Source organism: Polypterus senegalus, chromosome 1 (assembly GCF_016835505.1).
Source record: "Polypterus senegalus isolate Bchr_013 chromosome 1, ASM1683550v1, whole genome shotgun sequence".
Classification (NCBI taxonomy): domain Eukaryota; kingdom Metazoa; phylum Chordata; class Cladistia; order Polypteriformes; family Polypteridae; genus Polypterus; species Polypterus senegalus.
The window spans coordinates 319194699-319215326 of record NC_053154.1 but is presented as its reverse complement, the minus strand read 5'-3'; the positions used below and the strand labels follow the sequence as shown (position 1 = coordinate 319215326).

The 20628-nt window shown below is 41.7% G+C and overlaps 1 protein-coding gene across 1 annotated transcript in view; it reads left to right on the top strand.

The window, feature by feature from the left end:
* The first annotated feature begins 208 nt into the window (after positions 1-208).
* The window catches only part of LOC120515652 (receptor-type tyrosine-protein phosphatase eta-like), a 548094-nt gene continuing 527674 nt past the window's right edge, over positions 209-20628 (top strand). Inside the window, exons 1-4 of the mRNA XM_039736870.1 lie at positions 209-419; positions 3976-4224; positions 6689-6829; positions 11452-11653. Of these exons, the coding sequence (XP_039592804.1) occupies positions 218-419; positions 3976-4224; positions 6689-6829; positions 11452-11653 (794 nt within the window). The 5' untranslated portion in view covers positions 209-217. The remainder of the gene's footprint in view (positions 420-3975; positions 4225-6688; positions 6830-11451; positions 11654-20628) is intronic.

The following is a 20628-nucleotide window of genomic DNA, read 5'->3' as shown; positions in this document are numbered from 1 at the left end:
ATTGAATGTGCTATTCCTTGTGGTTTATGCTTATTTTACTGTGGTTTATTTTTTCTTTTATATAAAAACTGTTGCAATTAAGTGTTATATTTTTATTGTAAATGTATAAATTGATCTTCCATTGTCTTAAAATGTTTAATTAATGTTTCCCTTTTAATGTACAGAACCTGACACAATCAGTGGGCTTATTGCCACAGATGTTACAACAACATCCATCATGCTTTCATGGACAGCACCACAAGGAATCAGTGATTCATACAAGATTAAAATACTGAATAATAGAAATAATTTTTCAACAGCAGAAACCTTTTTCAATGTAACTGAAATGTTACCTGGGACTAGTTATAATTTCAGTATTGCTGTGGTTGCTGCTGATGGTAACACTGTAGGAGATCCAGTTTTCATCACAAAATGTACAAGTAAGTGTTATACAGCTTTTTAAGTCCATGTATGTGACACATGCAAGTAACTGTACAGGTGCTGGTCATAAAATTAGAATATCATGACAAAGTTGATTTATTTCAGTAATTCAATTCAAAAAGTGAAACTTGTATATTAGATTCATTCATTACGCACAGACTGATGTATTTCAAATGTGTCTTTCTTTTAATTTTGATGATTTTAACTGACAAGTAATGAAAGACCCAAATTCAGTATCTCGGAAAATTAGAATATTGTGAAAAGGTTCAATATTTAAGACACCTGTTGTCACACTTTAATCAGCTAATTAACTCAAAACCCCTGCAAAAGCCTTTAAATGGTCTCTCAGTCTAGTTCTGTAGGCTACACAATCATGGGGTAGACTGCTGACTTGACAGTTGTCCAAAAGACGACCATTGACACCTTGCACAAGTAGGGCAAGACACAAAATGTCATTGCTAAAGAGGCTGGCTGTTCACAGAGCTCTGTGTCCAAGCACATTAATAGAGAGGCGAAGGGAAGGACAAGATGTGGTAGAAAAAGTGTACAAGCAATAGGGATAACCGCACCCTGGAGAGGATTGTGAAACAAAACCCATTCAAAACTGTGGGGAGATTCACAAAGAGTGGACTGCAGCTGGAGTCAGTGCTTCAAGAACCACCACACACAGACGTATGCAAGACATGGGTTTCAGCTGTCACATCCCTTGTGTCAAGCCACTCTTGAACAAGAGACAGCGTCAGAAGCGTCTCGCCTGGGCTAAAGACAAGAAGGACTGGACTGCTGCTGAGTGGTCCAAAGTTATGTTCTCTGATGAAAGTAAATTTTACATTTCCTTTGGAAACAGAAGGCACAGAATCCACGTTACTTGAGGTCCAGTGTAAAATTTCCACAGTCAGTGATGGTTTGGGGCGACATGTCATCTGCTGGTGTTGGTCCATTGTGTTTTCTAAGGTCCAAGGTCAATGCAGCCGTCTACCAGGAAGTTGTAGAGCACTTCATGCTTCCTGCTGCTGACAAACTTTATGGAGATGCAGATTTCATTTTCCAATAGGACCTGGCACCTGCACACAGTACCTGGTTTAAGGACCATGGTATCCCTGTTCTTGATTGGCCAGCAAACTCGCCTGACTTTAACCCCGTAGAAAATCTATGGGGTATTGTGAAGAGGAAGATACAATACGCCAGACCCAACAATTCAGAAGAGCTGAAGGCTACTATCAGAGCAACATGGGCTCTCATAACACCTGAGTAGTGCCACAGACTGATCGACTCCATACCACACCGCATTGCTGCAGTAATCCAGGCCAAAGGAGCCCCAACTAAATATAGAGTGCTATCCATGCTCATACTTTTCATGTTCATACCTTTCAGTTGGCCAACATTTAATCCTTTTTTTGCATTGGTCTTAATTGATATCCTAATTTTCCAAGATACTGAATTTGGGACTTTCATTAGTTGTCAATTATAATCATCAAAATTAAAAGAAATAAACAATTGAAATACATCAGTCTGTGTGTAATGAATGAATCTAATATACAAGTTTCACTTTTTGAATGGAATTACTGAAATAAATCAACTTTGTCATGATATTCTAATTTTATGACCAGCACCTGTACTTTCATTGCCATCTTGTATTTATTCTAACATAAGATAGTGGAGTTTAAAAATTTGTCAGCACTGAAACTTACAAGAAATCTAGTTTACAGATGCTCAGACAGGTTCTATATACAGTATGCATCATTAATACAGGCATCAAATTAAAGACCCAAAATGTACTCATGAAGATAAATATCTATTAAGGACTAATAACTTGGCATTTACAAATTTTTCTTGATACTTCAGTTGAAACTCTGCAGATCTAATGTAATGAACTGTGAGAAAAAGTACATCAGAATCCAGTGACTGTTAAAATGAGTACAGGTTTCTCACTCACAGAAGTGACTTATTTGGTAGACAGTTCAAGAAGTGTTAAATATAAAGTAATAAAAATAATAATGAAATAATAATTCAAATTAAAAAATGAAGTAATTAAAATATCAAGTTTACCCTCCATAATATTTTTATTTTATTGGCTAAATATTTGTAATTAGAAACTGCCTGAAGAAGGGGCCTGAGTTGCCTTCAAAGTTTGCATATTGTAATCTGTTCAGTTAGCCAATAAACGGGTCATTTTGTTTGACTTCTCATTGTAAACTTAATGTTCATAATTGTGCATTTGTTCTATTTTGACTGAACTGTATGTGATTTCTCTCTGGAAAAATACATATTGAGTTTTAATGAATTTCTTTTTTCAGCATTCCTAAAAATGTCAAAGTTACATGTAAATATGCACATAACAGCATCAACAGTACATCTTACCTCATTATAACCTACTGAACCCAGGAGATACAGGAGTTAGTCGTGATGATTCACAGCCCAAGGACTCCTAGTCCAGCTACCGTATTAAATTTGAAGTCTTCTTCATATCTGTACTGGTGTTCTCCTGTTTTTCTTCTGCATCCCAAAGATGTGCATATGAAGTGTGAGTTTATGTGTGTTGATGCAGGGGTCGCCAACTCTGGTCCTGGAGGACCACCGTGGCTGCTGGTTTTCATTCTAACCCCTTTTTTAATGAGTGTCCTGTTTGTGCAGCTAATTAACTTTTTGTGCATTAATTTTAATTGAATTGCTTTTTTAAGATTTGTTCCCCTAAATTTCTTCATCATACACCTGAATTGCTTAATTTCTTTCCTTAAATGGCACCCAAACAGAAATAAAATGTCATGTGAAGAGAGCCAACAGAAGACCAACTAAGTCAGGGCCTCAAACTCCAACCAATTTCACTCTAACCAGCTGCTTAGTGAGGTGCCAATTCTTGTTAATTAAACCCGTTCTTTAATTGTTTGGCTTGTTGCTGCTCTCGTGGTGCATTATCAGACATTTCTGAAATTGTTGATTTTTTCTTTCTAATAGCACTGTTAAAATGTTTTGGGTTCCGGTGCAGATCAACATTCCTGAGACCTTCAACGATCTTTATTTTCAGATATTGTATGATGGACACCAGTTGTTTTGGCTCATTTTTTAATTCATTATTGTATGGCTGCTAATTAAACTAAAGGAAACAATTACAGGGTCTGAGTCTTCAAAAGCAAGTCAATTCAAATGAGTTTAAAAGAAGTTAACTAGCAACAAAAATGGAACACTCATTAAGAAAAGGGTTAGAATGAAAACCTACAGCCACGGTGGTCCCCCAGGACCGGAGTTGGCAACCCCTGTGTTAATGTGCCTGCAAATGATATTCTGATCGAGGTTCATTTTTATCTCATGCCTAAAGCTGCTAGGCTGGACTCCGGCTTTCCGGTCAAAACATCCTTTGGGACTAAACAAGTTTTGAAAACAGATGAATGAGTGCATAAATCATCAGGTTTTCTCTCCATTCACCTCCATTTTTTTTCAAGCCATTACAAGTATGGTAGAAAAAAACTTAATTAAAGCCTTAATTTTTAAAAGGATTTATTTTTTACCAGTTCAGAGTCTTCTCCTCCTAATAATCATATGTCCTTTGCTTTACAGATGCTGCAGAGGTTATAAATGCAGCTTGTTTTGGACCAGATTATAATTCAGTTCTTAATATTACGTGGAAACCTCCAAATGGATCATATTTAGGAATATATATAAACAATCACAGCTTTTACTCTCCTGATGTATTTTATGTCATTGAAGGATTAAAGTATTTCACCAACTACACAATTACTTTAATAACTGCTGGATGCGGTGGTAATAGTACTCCTGTGGTGCTAAACTGCCAAACAGGAGTCACAGGTAAGTGCTTTTCTTATAAAGTTATGCTGTTAAAAACTTCTAAACACTTATATGACAATACTACAAAAAAAAGAAAGAACTGCAAAAGAATGAACGAATTTGCATTTGACTTCTGAAATCTTTACCTTGGTCTGTGCTTCAGTTTTCAAAACAGATTACTTTTTCCCTCAAGACACATAACTGTTAACCACAAGCTCTTCATTGCCCTTCCTGTGTTACATTTATAGTCTCCTCCATAATGCTAGGGACGATGACGCATTTTTCCTTCATCAGCACATCTGCTCCACAGTTTAAAATTACAAATCAAACAATTCAGACATTGTGATTAAAGTGCATGTTGCAGACTTTCATTTAATGGGATTGGCAAACATTTCAGTCACATCAAGTAGAAATGGAGTTTTTTATATTTGGTCCCCCATTTCAGGGCACCATAATTCATCAGGTGGGTTTCATTACTTGATAGCATACCTCGGCTTGATTCTACTCTTTGGAGTCTGGAGTTCCCATTGTTCAACATCAGTACAAGAGCTGTGCCAATGAAATTCAAAGTAACCAGTTTGAGGCTGAAAACCAAGAGTCAAACCATACAAGACATTGGGAAAAATGTAGTATAACCTAATCAACTGTCTGGAATACCATTAACAAGAAAGTCCACACTAGTGAGCTCAGTAATTGCAAAGGGACTGGTAGGCCAAGGAAGCCTGCACTGTTGATGACAGAAGAAACCTCACTATGTGAAAGAAAGAACCCCAAATGCCTGTCTGACAGATCAGAGACAGGGGGTCTTCAGGAGGCACATGTGGATGTGTTAGAGACGACTATCCACAAAAGAGTTCATGACCAGAAATGGCCACAAAGGCCACACTGTAAGATGTAAGCCACTAGTTAGCCACAAAAATAGGATGGCCAGATTACAGTTTGTTGAAAAGCTCTTCAAAGAGCCTATAGAATTCTGGGAAAAGGTCTTGTGGACAGAGAAGATAAAGATGAAGCCATAATTAAAGTAATGTTAAAGTGTGGAGAAGTAAAGGAACTGTTCAGGATCCAAAGCAGACCACCCCATATGCTTGGGAATGTATGACTGCTACAGGTACTGGCACCCTTCTCTTCTTTGATGATGGAACTGCTGATGGCAGTGGATTCATGAATTCTGAGTTGCGTAGAAACATCTGCTCAAGTTTCAGTAAATATCTCCAAACTCACTGGACTGCGTGTCATCCTATAACAAAATATTTATTTATTTAGGCAACAAATGAGTTTTTCAAAACTAAAAAATGGAGAATTGAATGGCCAAGCCAGTCACCCGATTTAAATCCAATTGAGCATGCCTTCCATATGCTGAAGAGAAAACCTAAGGGGACAAGCCCTTCGAAAGATAGGAGCTGAAGATGACTGCATTAAAGGCCTGGCAGAGCATCACCAGAGTAGACCCTCAGCACCTGGTGATGTCTGTGAATCGCAAACTTCAAGCAGTCATTGCATGCGAGGGATATGCAACATAGTCCTAAATTCGACTGCTTTAATAGACCTGTCATTTCTGTGTCCCAAATATTATAGGGCTCTGAAATGGGAGGACCATGTAGAAAAGTGGTGTGACCAAAATATATGCAAATCCTCATAAATGAAAGTCTTCAATGTGCACTTTAATCATGCCTGAATTGTTTGATTTATAATTTTACACTATGGAGCACAGGGTGAAATCAAAGAAAAATGTGTCTTTGTACCAAACATTATGGAGGAATAAGAAGATTGCAATTATCTTCACTCTTTACTTTGAATGGTTATCTATCCTTTAATGTGACATAGCTTGCACTAAACATTTACTTGTACTGTTTAGAGCCGGCACAAAACCACTCTAAACAAAAACATTTACAACAATTGCATCAAAATATAACTTACATGTTGTATTGGAAATGGTATGGTGTGGTGTGGAACTTGAACCCCGGACACAGACAGACACAGACACCAAATGTCCCAAAACACAAACGTTTTATTTTTACAGTTCTGCACACAATGTCCACAGTGCACAAATCACCACCAATATTCTCAGTCCCTTCTCTTTTATCTCTTTTCCTTCTCTTCTGCTGCCTCCATCCCTCCCATCGCAAGCTCTGTCTTCTGCCTCCCAACTCTGGCTCTCTGATGTGCTCCAGGTGCTTCTTGATGATCTTCCGGCATCAGTTCCATTTGTGGCAGAAGTGCTGCATTCCAAGACTCCATGATCCTCCAGGCGCCCCCTGGTGGTGGCCACAGACCCCAACAGGGATGAGCTTCTAAGCTCTGATCCCGTGACCCCGGGGAGGTATTGCCCCTCTCCCGGTCCTTCCAGGTGTCCCAGCTGGGCAGGATACCCAGCCATTTGCCACAGTGGAAAAATACTACCATAGTAGGTTTTCTAACATCTTTAGGTACTGCATCTATTTGAAAATGTTTCTTTTTAATTTATATTTTTTGCTCTTTTTAGGTCCACCAGATCTGTCAAATATTTATTTTGCGTTCAATAAAGCATTGAGAACTTCTCAGACTGTTGTGTTCACATTCAGTCCCTTTAGTAGCTCAGATTGTCCAGTACTGTACTATGCAGTGATCGTCACTTCAAACACAGGTGAGGAAATATTATAAATCTCTTTAAAGTTGACAACACCAAAGGTTAACAATAACTTTAAGAATATCAAGAGAATAGTTAACCATATTTGCAAGTAATTTTATGCCTGGTTCCTATTACTGTCTCATGTATTTCTTATCTCTGTGGAAGCTCATGTCATTCAGAACTCAGGACATGATATCTTGACTCAGTTGACGTTAATAACAGCTTTTACCATTTTAACTCATAGTAACAGCTCAGTGCTGATCAATGTCCATATGGAGCACTAGGCAGTTTCTGGGACCCCCCTCAGCATCCGGAGAGCACACCGCTTGAGTTACCAAAACAGTGTTCCTCAGTGCCCATAGCACAGGTAGGGGATGACTTAAAGGTCTGTAGCTCGTGCTGCTTGAGTTAAATAAATGGCATCCCTTGGTGTCCATAGCCAGCAGGATTTCCAGAGTATGTGCTGCTTGTGTTACTTTAACAGCACCCCTTAACTTTGTTAAACCATGCCGCTCGGGTGATACAGTCTAGGCGGCCACATTTGTCACCCAATGGATTGACCAGCTCTGCAGCAGCTCCTTACGCAGATTGAATAAATTTTGAGTCATAAGATACTGTATGTCTTGCTTGATAGATAGATAGATAGATAGATAGATAGATAGATAGATAGATAGATAGATAGATAGATAGATTTTTATTTGTCCACAGGTGGAAATGTTATCTTTTACCAGAAGCTCTTTAATTTAATAAATACATAAATAGATAGATGAAAAATATATACACACAATATGGTCTGAGCACACTCCAGACTGATTGAAAAGGAAGAAAACTTAAAAAACAAGAAAAGTTTTGTCTTGGCTGTCACAGTCCTAGTGAGATGCTCTACAGGCGTATTGCTGTTTGAATGAAGGACACCCTGACGTGTTTCATGGATGAATAATTCTTTGACTGAAAGTCCTCAGTGTTGGTGTGTCAGAGACAGGATGTGCAGCATTGTTCATAACGACACTGAGTTTTGTTTTAACTCTCTCCTTTGCAACTGCCTCCTGGGGGTCCAGAGTGCTTCCCATAACTGAGCCTGCCCTTTAATTAGCTTGTTGATTCAGAGGAGCCACTCTTAAAGTGATGTTACCAGCCCAGAACACCACAGAATTGAAATTCGCACTGACCATCACAAAGTTATAGAAGATGTGAAGTATGTCACTTCCCACATTAAAGGAACACAGTCTTCTAAGGAAAAAGAACCTAATTTACCCTTTCTTGTATAGTTCTTCTGTTTTCTTGAGACCAATCCAACCTGTCATTTATGTGGACCTCCAAGTACTTGTAGGAGTGGACCACCTCTTCATTCACTTCTTGTACATTGACTTGACTTGGTATGGTGAAAGTCAATAACAAGTTCCTTGGTTCTGCTGATTTTAAAATGCGGACAATTCAACAAAGTTCTCCAACTAACTCAATTTTCAAAGTTCATGAAAAAACTTGCTATAACAGGAGTACTTTTTGTTCATTGTTCAGAAGTACGGTATCTCACCTTTTTTAAAACTGAATTTTTTACAATTATAACAAACACAGCAATGGAAGAGACAGGCACACACAGAGACACACCACCTGGGATGTGCAGGTTTAAGTCCACAGACAGCAGGGTGTATTTATTGCTTAACACCAGAACACACAAATGTCCTGCTGTTAGGTAATGGGGAACGACACTCACAAACAACATATACATGGCTAGACACCAGGACAAGTCATGTCACACCTTGCATTGTCCTCTCTACACACGCTCAGAATGATTGCCGGTCCTTCTCCAGTCAGGCACTTGCCAACTTGTGGCCACCTCTTTGCAATGCCCTTTCACACACATCGTCATGGCTTCTAACTCCTGCCTTCTCTTTTGTTGAGTCACATGTAGTTCTTCAGCTTACTGACATCCACCTAGAAGTCATACTTTCACAGGTTTCTTCTTGTTGTTAACTTCTGCTACTGGAAACACCAGACATCTTGACCCTCATGGTACTCCTGTTTAACTAACCCACCCTGTGGGGTGCCCAGCCCCTGGACAGCACTCCCTCAAAAACATGGAATAGACAAGATGGCTGTAGAGCAGGGCTGAACAAACTACGGCCCATGACATGTTTATGTGCGGCCCGTTGAGTTACTCATAATAATATCAATCATTCCAATCCTTGTAATTGTTCTTAATGAGATGATGCTACAGTTGGCTGGCATAATAAGTTGCCTTAACTGAATGCATTACTTTGACATTTACTCTAAGTTTAAAACACGGAAATTATAAATTAAAAAAACTGTGAAATACAGCTGTAAAATACTGTACATTGGCAGACGTCCACCAGTACCCACACCCATCATGTTCTTGCTGCCTTCTTCTAAAATAGATTACTATTTAAAGCAAATAGCCTTCATTTAGCGCAAAAATAAAAATAACTCCAGAATAGTTATATAGGAAAATTTTATATTGGAAAAATAGTACCAATATGAATTTAAAAATTTAAACAACTCAAAACTTTAATCATAATCTTGGATTTTAAAAGCATCCTTATTGTAAAAAAATGTGGAATGGGTGGAGAAGATTGTCAAGAGTGATTTGTGACAGACGGATATCAGCAAGAGTGAAAGGGAAGGTCTACAGGACGGTAGTGAGGCCAGCTATATAATATGGGCTGGAGACGGAAAAAGGAGACAGAGCTGGAGGTGGCAGAGTTAAAGATGCTAAGATTGGCATTGAGTGTGAAGAGGATGGACAGGATTAGAAATGAGGACATTAGAGGGTCAACTCAGGTTGAACAATTGGGAGACAAAATCACAGAGGTGAGATTGTGTTGGTTTGGACATGTGAAGAGGACAGATGCTGGGTATATTGGGAGAAGGATATTAAGTATAGAGCTGCCAGGCAACAAGAAAAGAAGAAGGCCTAAGAAGAAGGTTTATGGATGTGCTGAGAGGGGATATGCAGGCGACGGGAGTAACAGAACAAGATGACAAGGACAGAAAGATACGGAAGAAGATGATCCGCTGTGGTGACCCCTAACAGGAGCAGCCGAAAGAAGAAGAAGAAATCATAGAATAATGGCAGTTGGGGTCTGTGATTTACCAGCTAATGTCCCTCTTGTGACATTTCAGTATATTCCAGGCTGAGTGAGACCAAGATATTTGTAAGAACCTTAGTTCTGTGGTCAGCAAACTGCAGAATTTTTCATGAAGGCAACATGTGGCTAAAATGGTTGGATGGAAGTCATAAGCTTTCCAGTTCTGTTCATCCCTCTGACCTTTGGTGAATTGCTGATTAAGACACTAACTGCAACTACTCCACTCATGGAATAGAAAGGGCAGAGTGTGCAGCGTGGTGGCTCTGAGGCTAAGGATCTGCGCTGGCATCCTGAAAGTTGCCGATTCGAATCCCTGTCACTGCCAAAAGAGATGCTACTCTGCTGGGCCCTTCAGCAAGGCCCTTAACCTTCAATTGCTCCAGGGGTGCTGTACAATGGCTGACCCTGCTCTCTGACCCCAAGGGGTATGTGAAAAGATTCGTTTCACTGCGTGTTGCCCTGTATAACTATGTATGTGACAAATAAATAAAGAATTAGAATTATTAGAAATGGCCAGTGATGGAGATAAATAATGGAAATGAATTTTCATGGCTAAAATGTTAACAAATATTCTTTTTATTCTTCAAAATAGTAATCATCTCACAGCATAATTATTCATGACACATCTTTATTTTATTTTTCTGTTTCTTGGATTAATTATGTTTCACAGGGTTATATATAGCTCATGGAGTTAGTGAAGGTTTGCAGCAGTATGAATCAGCAAACAAATAAAAAGGTTAAGGGTTATTTTCATACTGAAAGGAAGGATAAAGAAGGTAAAAGACACAAAGTTTCAGCTATATAGCCTTCATCAAGTGTAGAGCTGAAAAAGAAAGAGCTGGTAACATATATAGAACGGTGAAGAAGGCAACAAAGCAAGGACCGATAAAAGGAAAAAAAGTGAGAGTCAGTGAGAAATGTCTGTCATTAAAGAAGGTGAAGGGAGAGATTAAAAAGTCTTTACAGCTTGGAGAAATACGTGAACCCAGGATAAGAATGAGCTTAGCTTCTTCTGGGTTTCTTTGAAAAGTGTCTTTGAAACCCTGTGAAAGAACACAAACAGTACGGCTATCATGAAGGGACGTGAAGTGTTCTACAATGAGCTTTATAATGTCTTTGATTTTAACGGATTGAATGTGGTCCTTGAAACAGTTTGCTAGCCATCTTCCTGCTTCATATATGCAGATAGCCAGACACTTCTTACAAGAAATACAGTAAATAAAATTTTTAGACTGGAGAAAGGCCCATTGTTTAATAGTGAATTTACCAAAGGGACCAGATACAAGGCTATTGTTGGTGACATATATGCAAGTGAAATATAGTAGTATATAAAGCTCCATCCAATATGCTAAATGACATAATGTTAAAATCAGGTAAACGCATGGTTATCTAAAGAAGTTTCCTGTCTGACTGCAAATTTTTATTACATTTGAGTGTTCTGTTATTATCTTTCTGATATGTTGTAAATTTAAAAAAATGGTGGAACTTATTTTGTTTAAACTGATTTTGTTTTTTTCTTTAATTCTATAGCCAATGAAACTCCTGATCAATCTGTTCTTGGCAAAACCTATAATGATTACACTAATGGCCAGACTGACACTTACGTAGCAACTATAATTGATGCCACAAGTGTAAATTTTGTGAGAATTGGAGAATTGTCTGTAATCGTAGGAGATGGAAAATCATACAAAGCCTACCTAAATGGAGTGCTGAATTCTGCAAAATCATACAAGTATGTATATACATTTGTCCTTTTTTTGTAAGTGAGAATTATGCTAAATCAACAACCATTTAATCGCCATAAAATCTGGTTTTATAAAAAATGGTTGGTTTCACCCCACTTTTTCTTCATGTGTTTTTTACAGTCTATGGTGTGTTAAGCTGTTATACCTCTTCTTTTCATATTATCTACCATTGCTTTTACTCAAGTCTTCTTCTTCTTCTTCTTCAGACTTACAGTAGCTCTTCCAGTTTCTACAAACATACTGATAGATAGATAAACAGGTAGATAGATAGATAGACAGGTAGATACATAAAGATACAAATGCAGTATCTACCTTTTACTCCACATGCCCCAAGCCTGCTACTCATCACAACAGAAATATTATGGTGAAATTGAAAGATTGGTTTAAGAGATTTTTTTTTCAGTGTTGTAGCATTAAAAGAACAGTCAGATAGAACATTAGTTATATTAGGAGCAGTGAGTGTAAACTAAAATTCACAACAAATGTTCTAAATGTTTTACATTTCATTTGATTACATTTTCAAAAAAAGTGAAGAAGTAAATAACCTCCCAGGAGGCACAGAGACTATCAAGGGGGTGATTTGGAAGTTGTAGAGAGAAAAGTGCTGCTTAGATTAAAAAGGATGAAATCAAGAAAATTGCCTATATTAAGATTCTGTTTGTGTCTTTTAGTCTTTTTTAATTTTTATCCTTTTAGCAATTTTCAAAATTACATTGTTTGTTGTTTGCAAACATTTTTTATATTATTTGTAATTTTTCTAGATTAGCTTTACGCATAAGTAATGTTATTCTATTAAAGGTATGTCTTGCCATTATCCATTTACAGTGGCTATTAAACAGTGTGTGTGTCAAACTGGTGTGTATGTGGCACCAAATACTAATCCTTGGTAAAGAGGATGAAGCAGACCAGAATTAAAGTAGAATGACTCAATTACTGTAACTGATGAATGTTGCAAAGGAAGGATTCGTTGCAATGGCTTTGTAAAGCTAAATATTTACTTGTAGATAAATGTGTATGTGGTTTCTGAAACAGAACAAATACAATAACATTAAATAACCTGAAAAAATAAAGCCCACAGAATGCTAAAAACAGGTAATACCCAAAAAGGTCAGTAGATGGCAGCAGATATTAACAAAGCGCTATGACATGCCATCATTGGCAAAGGCACTGAATAGAAGTTACCAAATGCATTAGCACTGTACAGATATGAACAAGTCACTACTTAAACAGCGATCACCAAGTCTGTTTTCTAGAAGCTCTTATATTATTAACGAAGAAACAACATTTCCGCCCATACTGTATACAGTTTTAAAATTTAAACTGAACACACTTTGACATAAAGGGTTGCCTGAACAAGTTAGTAAAACATTGCTAAGAGCTTTATCATTACTTGCAGAAAAATTGTTATATTTCTAATATAATTAACAACAGTGTATACCTTACATCAAACAGATGAACTCAAACTCAACGGGCACTCGAACGAATGGGGCAACGTGCAAACTCCTGGAAGTACAGCATTTCTGTGTATCAGATACAGAACTAACACGTGTGCATGCTCACGCATAACTTGTGAGTGTGATGATGCAACAGACTGCATGGTCAGATTTTTGTACAGTGGATAAGCTCCGCTTTTTTTATTTAGACTTTTGCCCATTTTCATATTATCTTTTTGGTTTTTCAACTTTGGCTGTTGTACTTGTTTTTTTATCTTGGTTTTTCAGGCTTGACTTTTTATGGTCTCTTTCTTTTGGATTTTTGGTTTTCTTTTGTAAATTTTTTATTTTTTACTCAATTTTTTGGAATTTTTTGAGAATTTTGAATTTTTTATCTTTTGTATTTTTTATGTATTTAATTTAAAAAATAAAGTTTTTTTATTTGGGACACAATTTAATAAATTTTTCTCCCCTTTTGGCATTGCCTTTGAAGCAAAGTAACAACAGCCAGGACAAGATAAATTTTTCCTTAAGAGTGCTTAAAGAAGTTAATTAGTACATATTTCAATCAGTGACACATTGTTTTAAAGGTCATGGCACACTGAGGAAATCCTTAAAGACTAGAAGCTATTAAATGTTATCCCATTTTATTTAAAACTAGCAAAATACCTGCGCATCACAGCGGAGAAGTAATGTGTTAAAGAAGTAATGAAAAAGAAAAGGAAATATTTTGAAAATAACGTAACATGTAATTGTTTTGTCACTGTGGTGAGTGATGAGTGTTGCTGTCATATATATATATACTGCTCAAAAAATTAAAGGAACACTTTTTAATGAGAGTATAGCATCAAGTCAATGAAATTTCTGGGATACTGATCTGGTTAGTTAAGTAGCAGAGAGGGTTGTTAATCAGTTTCAGCTGCTTTGGTGTTAATGAAATTAACAACAGGTGCAGTAGAGGGGCAACAATGAGATGGACCCCCAAAACAGGAATAGTTTAACAGGTGGAGGCCACTAACATTTTTCCCTTCTCATCTTTTCTGACTGTTTTTTCACTAGTTTCACATTTGGCTACAGTCAGTGTCACTACTGGTATCATGAGGCGATACCTGGACCCTACAGAAGTTGCACAGGTAGTCCAACTTCTCCGGAATGGCACATCAATATGTACCATTGCCAGAAGGTTTGCTGCGTCTTCTAGGACAGTCTCACGGGCATGGAGGAGATTCCAGGAGACAAGCAGTTACTGTAGAAGAGCTAGACAGGGCCATAGAAGGTTCTTAACCCATTAGCAGGACCGGTATCTGCTCCTTTGGGAAAAGCAGAACAGGATGAGCACTGTCAGAGCCCTACAAAATGACCTCCAACAGGCCACTGGTGTGAATGTCTCTGACCAAACAACCAGAAAGACTTCATGAGGGTGACCCAAGGGCCCCATGTCCTCTAATGGGCCCTGAGCTCACTGCCCAGCAGCATGCAGCTCGATTGGCATTCGCCATAGAATACCAGAATTGGCAGATGCACCACTGGTGCCCTGTGCTTTTCACAGATGAGAGAATGTTCACCCTGAGCACGTGACAGAAGTGAAAGGGTCTGGAGAAGCCATGGAGAACATTATGCTGCCTGTAACATCATTCAGCATGAGCAGTTTGGTGGTGGGTTAATGATTGTCTGGGGAGGCATATCCATGGAGGGTCACACAGACCGCTACAGGCTTGACAAAGGCACCTTGACTGCCATTAGGTATCAGGATGAAATCCTTGGACCCATTGTCAGACCCTATGCTGGTACAATGGCTCCTGGTGCACGACAATTCCTAGCCTCATGTGGTGAGAGTATGCAGGCAGTTCCTGGAGGATGAAGGAATTGATACCATTGACTGGCCACCACACTTTCCTGACCTAAATCCAATAGAACACCTCTGGGACATTATGTTTTGGTCCATCCAATGCCACCAGGTTGCACCTCAGACTGTCCAGGAGCTCAGTGATGCCCTGGTCGAGATCTGGGAGGAGATCTCCCACAACACCATCTGTCGTCTCATTAGAAGCATGCACCGATGTTGTCAGGCATGGATACAAGAACACAGGGGCCATACAAAGTGCTGCGTACAATTTTGAGTTGCTGCAATTAAATTTTGGCAAAATGGACTAGCCTGCCACATAATTTTTTCACTCTGATTTTTGGGGCGTCTTTGAATTCAGGGCTCTGTAGGTTGATCATTTTCATTTCCATCAAACGATGTGGCATCCTTTCGTTCCTAACACATTACCCAGTCTATATCAGTATAGATATCCAGGAGGATTTCTTTTTCCCATTGAGATCTGATGTGTTTTCAAAGTGTTCCTTTAATTTTTTTGAGCAGTTTATATATATATATATATATATACACATATAAACATATATACCTGTATATACTGTAAAAGAGAAATCAAGAGACAGCATAAAGGTTTGGGGTTTCTGGCCCCGTATACTGAATATGTATAAACATGTCAATGTACATGAAAAAATATTCCAGAGTGCATGACAACAACAGATGGCGTCGGCGGACATTTTATGGAGGAGGGGCCGGAAGTGGAGGAATGCTGGGAAGGAGCCGTGGTGGAAGATGGGATTGATGACGTCATGAGTAGTGGACGGAGGAAGGGCGGAAGTAGCGTACTGCGGGTAGTTGAATGAGGGATGCTTATGGGGGCGGTGCGTCTTTTCTTCTTCTTTTCCCGCCACTCCCTGCTGGCGAATGTCTTTCCGATGTCCCCTACTCACATGTGCGTGACATGACTAAGCCGCCCCCAGCCCAGAACCGTCAGGTCGGGCGGACCTAACCGAGAGGTCATGAATACGAGAGAGGGCATCGGCATTGGCCTGAAGGTTGCCACGATGATAAGTGACGGCGAACTTGTATGGCTGTAAATCCAGAAACCACCTGGTGACTCGGGGATTTGACTCCTTGTGTAGGGACATCCACTGAAGAGCAGCGTGATCGGTCACCGGAGTGAATTCGTGACCCAACAGGTAGTAACGGAGATGCGTCACCACCCACTTAATGGCCAAGGCTTCCCTCTCCACTGCCACGTACCTGGTCTCCTGGTCCAACAGTTTCCGGCTCAGGTACATCACGGGGTGCTCGACGCCATCGACGCTTTGGCTCAACACGGCGCCCAGGCCTGTGACCGAAGCATCGGTCTGGAGAATAAAAGGAAGACCAAAATCAGGTGTCCTCAATACCGGTGCCGATGTTAGGGCCTTTTTCAAGTCATGTTCCTCCTTGTCGTTCCATACCACGCATAAAGGAGCGAGGGTGCTGCCCTTTCAGAGAAACGGGGTTACGAACCGGGGTAGTACCCCACTAGCCCCAAGAAAGCCTGCACCTGTCTCTTGGTATTCGGACGGGGCCATTCCAGGATGTCTTTAATTTTTGAACTTGTGGCTTCAACTGTCCCCGTCCCACTAGGTAGCCTAAATACTTGGCCTCCTTTAGACCAAAGAAGCACTTACGGGGGTTTATGCGGAGGCCGGCCTTTGCTAGTGTCGCAAGGACAGCGGAGACCTGCAATAGATGTTCCTTCCTGGTGCCGGAATAGATGACTACGTCATCCAGGTAGGCGGCACTATAGGACTGGTGGGGTTTTACCACTCTATCCACCAGACGTTGAAAGGTCACTGGGGCCCCGTGCAGTCGAAATGGGAGGACCTTGTATTGCCAATGTCCGCTAGGGTTACTGAAGGCAGTTTTCTCCTTGGCAGATGCCGTTAAGGGAATTTGCCAATACCCTTTTGTCATATCAAGGGTAGTCAAGTATCGAGCCGTACCCAGGCGCTCAAGAAGGTCATCTATCCGGGGCATCGGGTAGGCATCGAATTTGGAGACCTGGTTTAGACATCTGAAGTCGTTACAGAACCTCCAGGAGCCGTCAGGCTTAGAAACGAGGACAATAGGACTGGACCAAGGACTATGGCTCTCTTCAACAACATCCATGTCCAAAATCTGTTGAACCTCAAGTTCCACTTCGGCGCGTTTTGCCTCCGGGAGTCTATAGGGCCTCTCCCGGACGATTACTTCGGGTGCCGTGACTATGTCGTGCTCAATCAGCGAAGTCCGGCCCGGTGACTCGCTCACTACTTCGGGGATGGCCAGGATCGTGTGGGTTAACTCCTGCCGCTGTAGGGGTATCAGCTCGTCACCGAGGTTAAGGGCAGACGTGCATGTAAATAGGGAGAGGGATCTACGAGTGTTGGAAGACTCCTCCCTGTCTTTCCAAGGTTTTAATAAATTTACATGGTAGATCCTCTCACTCGGCCGACGATTGGGTTGTTTAACCAAATAGTCGACGAGTCCCTTTCTTTCCTTAACCTCGTAGGGTCCTTGCCAGTGAGCCAGTAGTTTAGAATGGGAGGTAGGAATGAGTACCATCACTCGATCCCCCGGGCGGAACTCCCGGAGGACTGAGTTATGATTGTAACACCGGGCTTGCGCTGCCTGCGCACGAGTCACATGGTCTTTTAGGAGTGGCCTGATTTTATTGAGCCTGTCGCGCAGTTGCGCCACATACTCCCGTATATTGGTAGAAGGGCCTCAGCCTCCCAACCTTCTTTTAGTATATCCAAAAGTCCTCGGGGTTGTCGTCCATATAACAACTCAAAAGGGGAGAAACCCATAGAAGCCTGGGGTACCTCCCGGTATGCAAAAAGCACGAGTGGTAGGAGTTGGTCCCAGTTTCTACCGTCCTCATTTTCTACCTTGCGTAGCATCTGTTTAAGAGTCTGGTTGAAACGTTCTACCAACCCGTCTGTTTGCGGGTGATAGACAGACGTCTTCAGGTGCTTAATACGGAGTAATCTGGCAACCTCCCTGAACGTATCCGAGGTGAAGGGTGTACACTGGTCCGTGAGGACTTCTCTGGGTATACCCACCCTAGAAAATAGGTTGACTAATTCCCTTGCGATGTTTTTAGTGTTAGCGGAGCGCAGAGGAATCACCTCTGGGTATCAGGTTGCGTAATCCACCATGACCATTATATATTTATGGCCACGATTTGAGGGTTCCAGGGGTCCTACTAAATCCACCTATATTCTGTCGAAGGGAACATCGATCAGCAGGATGGGAACGAGAGGAGCACGGTCCCTCCTAGGAATCTGGCAAATCTGACACTCCGGATAGGATTGACAGAAACGCCGGACCTCCTCATTGATCCTGGGCCAGTAAAATCAGAGCTTTATCCTCTCCAAAGTCTTCTCGGCCCCGAGGTAGGCGCCTAAGAGGTGAGCATGAGCTAGTTTGCATATCTCCCACCGGAAGGTACGCGGAACTAGCAGCAACTTCCGCACCTCGCCCTCGTGGGTCGCAACCCGATACAACAGATCATTTTCCTATAAAAAAAAGGGCTTGCGTGGTATGGAATAGTCAGCCTGTGAGCTGCCGGGGACAACAATAGCATTCCAGGCAAACCGCAGGGAATCATCATTCCACTGTTCTCTTTTGAATGAGGCAGGCGTGGATTGAAACTGGTGAACCAGACTATTCAAAGGGCCTTGTGAGCTGGTGACAGGAAGAGTACCCTGGCTTGTACCCTCCCCGGTGGATACTTCCGGGTCAGGGTCTGTCACCGGAGAAGAGTCCCCCTGTGTGTCTGCGCCATTAGGCTCTGCCCGAGAGCACGGTGTGGGGTCCGCGGGAAGGGCGCCTCACCCCTTCATAACCAGACCCAAGGAGGCCCCGGGAGCGGTGTGCACTTTACTGCAGTTTTTGTGTGACCAGTCCTGTCCCAAGATCACCGGATAGGGGGGTTCGGGTAACACAGCGACCGCCCAGCGAGTCAACTCCCCCTTCCAGGCGATGTAGCACTTTGCGGAACGATAAGACCTGGTCTCCCCATGTACACAAGTGACTTGCAGATGTTGGCTTAGCCACTGTCGCGGTAAAACATAACGGTGAGCGACAATGGTTATGTTGCTGCCGGAGTCAAACAAAGCCACCACCGAGTGCCCATTTAGTAACACCACTCCCATATTAGGACTTGCCAAGGGATGCGGCACAGTACCTTTTTGTCGTAACCCAAGTGCAGTCCATTGGCTCCGTGTTCAGCGGACAGGTAGGCAGCAGGTGGCCGGTCTCACCACACTTGTAACAGCGCGGGGAGGCCAGCGTTTCTTTGGGTTTCTGCGGCGCTTCCGCATCGCGTCGAGTGGGCTCGGGGGTGGCGGCACGTCCCTGTCGGTTCCCGCGAGCTTGCCTTTCCGACCCCCTGGCTCAGAGGACTGCGAGCTGATGCTCGACGACTTCCAGGAGGCCCTGCATGTCCTTGTAAGGATGGTGCCGGACCTGCTGGGCAAGAGAACTGGGCATCGCATTTACCAGGCACTCACAGGCCACCTGCTCCACCACCTTCTGGGCTTGGGGACCCTTGGGCCGTAGCCACCGCCCCATTTTGCCCCTAGAAGTCGAAGGCCTGTGCCCGGGCCGGCTTGTCTGGGTCGAACTGCCAGTTCCTCCACTCACTCGCCTGCTGGCCCGGCGTGATGCCGTAGCGTGCCAGGATCTCCTGTTTTAGGAGGTCGTAGTCTGCGGCCTCCTCCTTGGGGAGGTCGTAATAAGCCCGCTGAGCGGGTCCCTTCAGGTAGGGTGCCAGGATGGACGCCCACTCAGACCACTGCCCCTGATTCTGGGTGGCCATCCTTTCAAAAATGCCCAAATACGACTCAACGTCATCCGCGTCTGATAAGGGCACAAGAGGCGGAGGCGTCGGTCAAGGTGAATCGGGTCTTACCCTCTGTGCAGCGGCCAACCTGGCCTTCGTCTCCTCCAACTCCCGGTTGGTCACGGCTTGTACTTGCTGCAGGGACTGGATCTGTGCGTTCATACCTTGCAGCACAGTGTTCAGGTCCTGTCCTTCTGACATTGTTTCGGACTGAATATCCTGCATACGACTACGCCACTATAAAAGAGAAATCAAGAGACAGCATAAAGGTTTGGGGTTTCCGGCCCAATATACTGAATTATCATCCACAATAATAATAAACAGGTCAATGTACATGAAAAAATATTCCAGAGTGCATGACAACAACAGATGTCGTCGGCGGACAATTTATGGAGGAGGGGCCATAAGTGGAGGAATGCTGGGAAAGAGCCGTGGTGGAAGATGGGATTAATGACGTCATGAGTAGTGGACGGAGGAAGGGCGGAAGTAGCGTATTGCGGGAAGCTGTAGGAGGGAGGCTTATGGCGGTGGTGCGTCTTTTCTTCTGTAAGAAATAAAAGGAGAAAGGTTAGTACCACGCCACGCCCTGCTGGCGAATGTCTTCCCGAACGTATTAAGGTCCGTCCGTGGTCCCCTACTCGCGTGTGCATGACAATACATATCCATACATATATATATATATATATATATATATATATATATATATATATATATATATATATATATATATATATATATATATATATACACATATACACACACACACATATATACATACATATATATATATATACATATATACACATACATCCACATATACACTCACCTAAA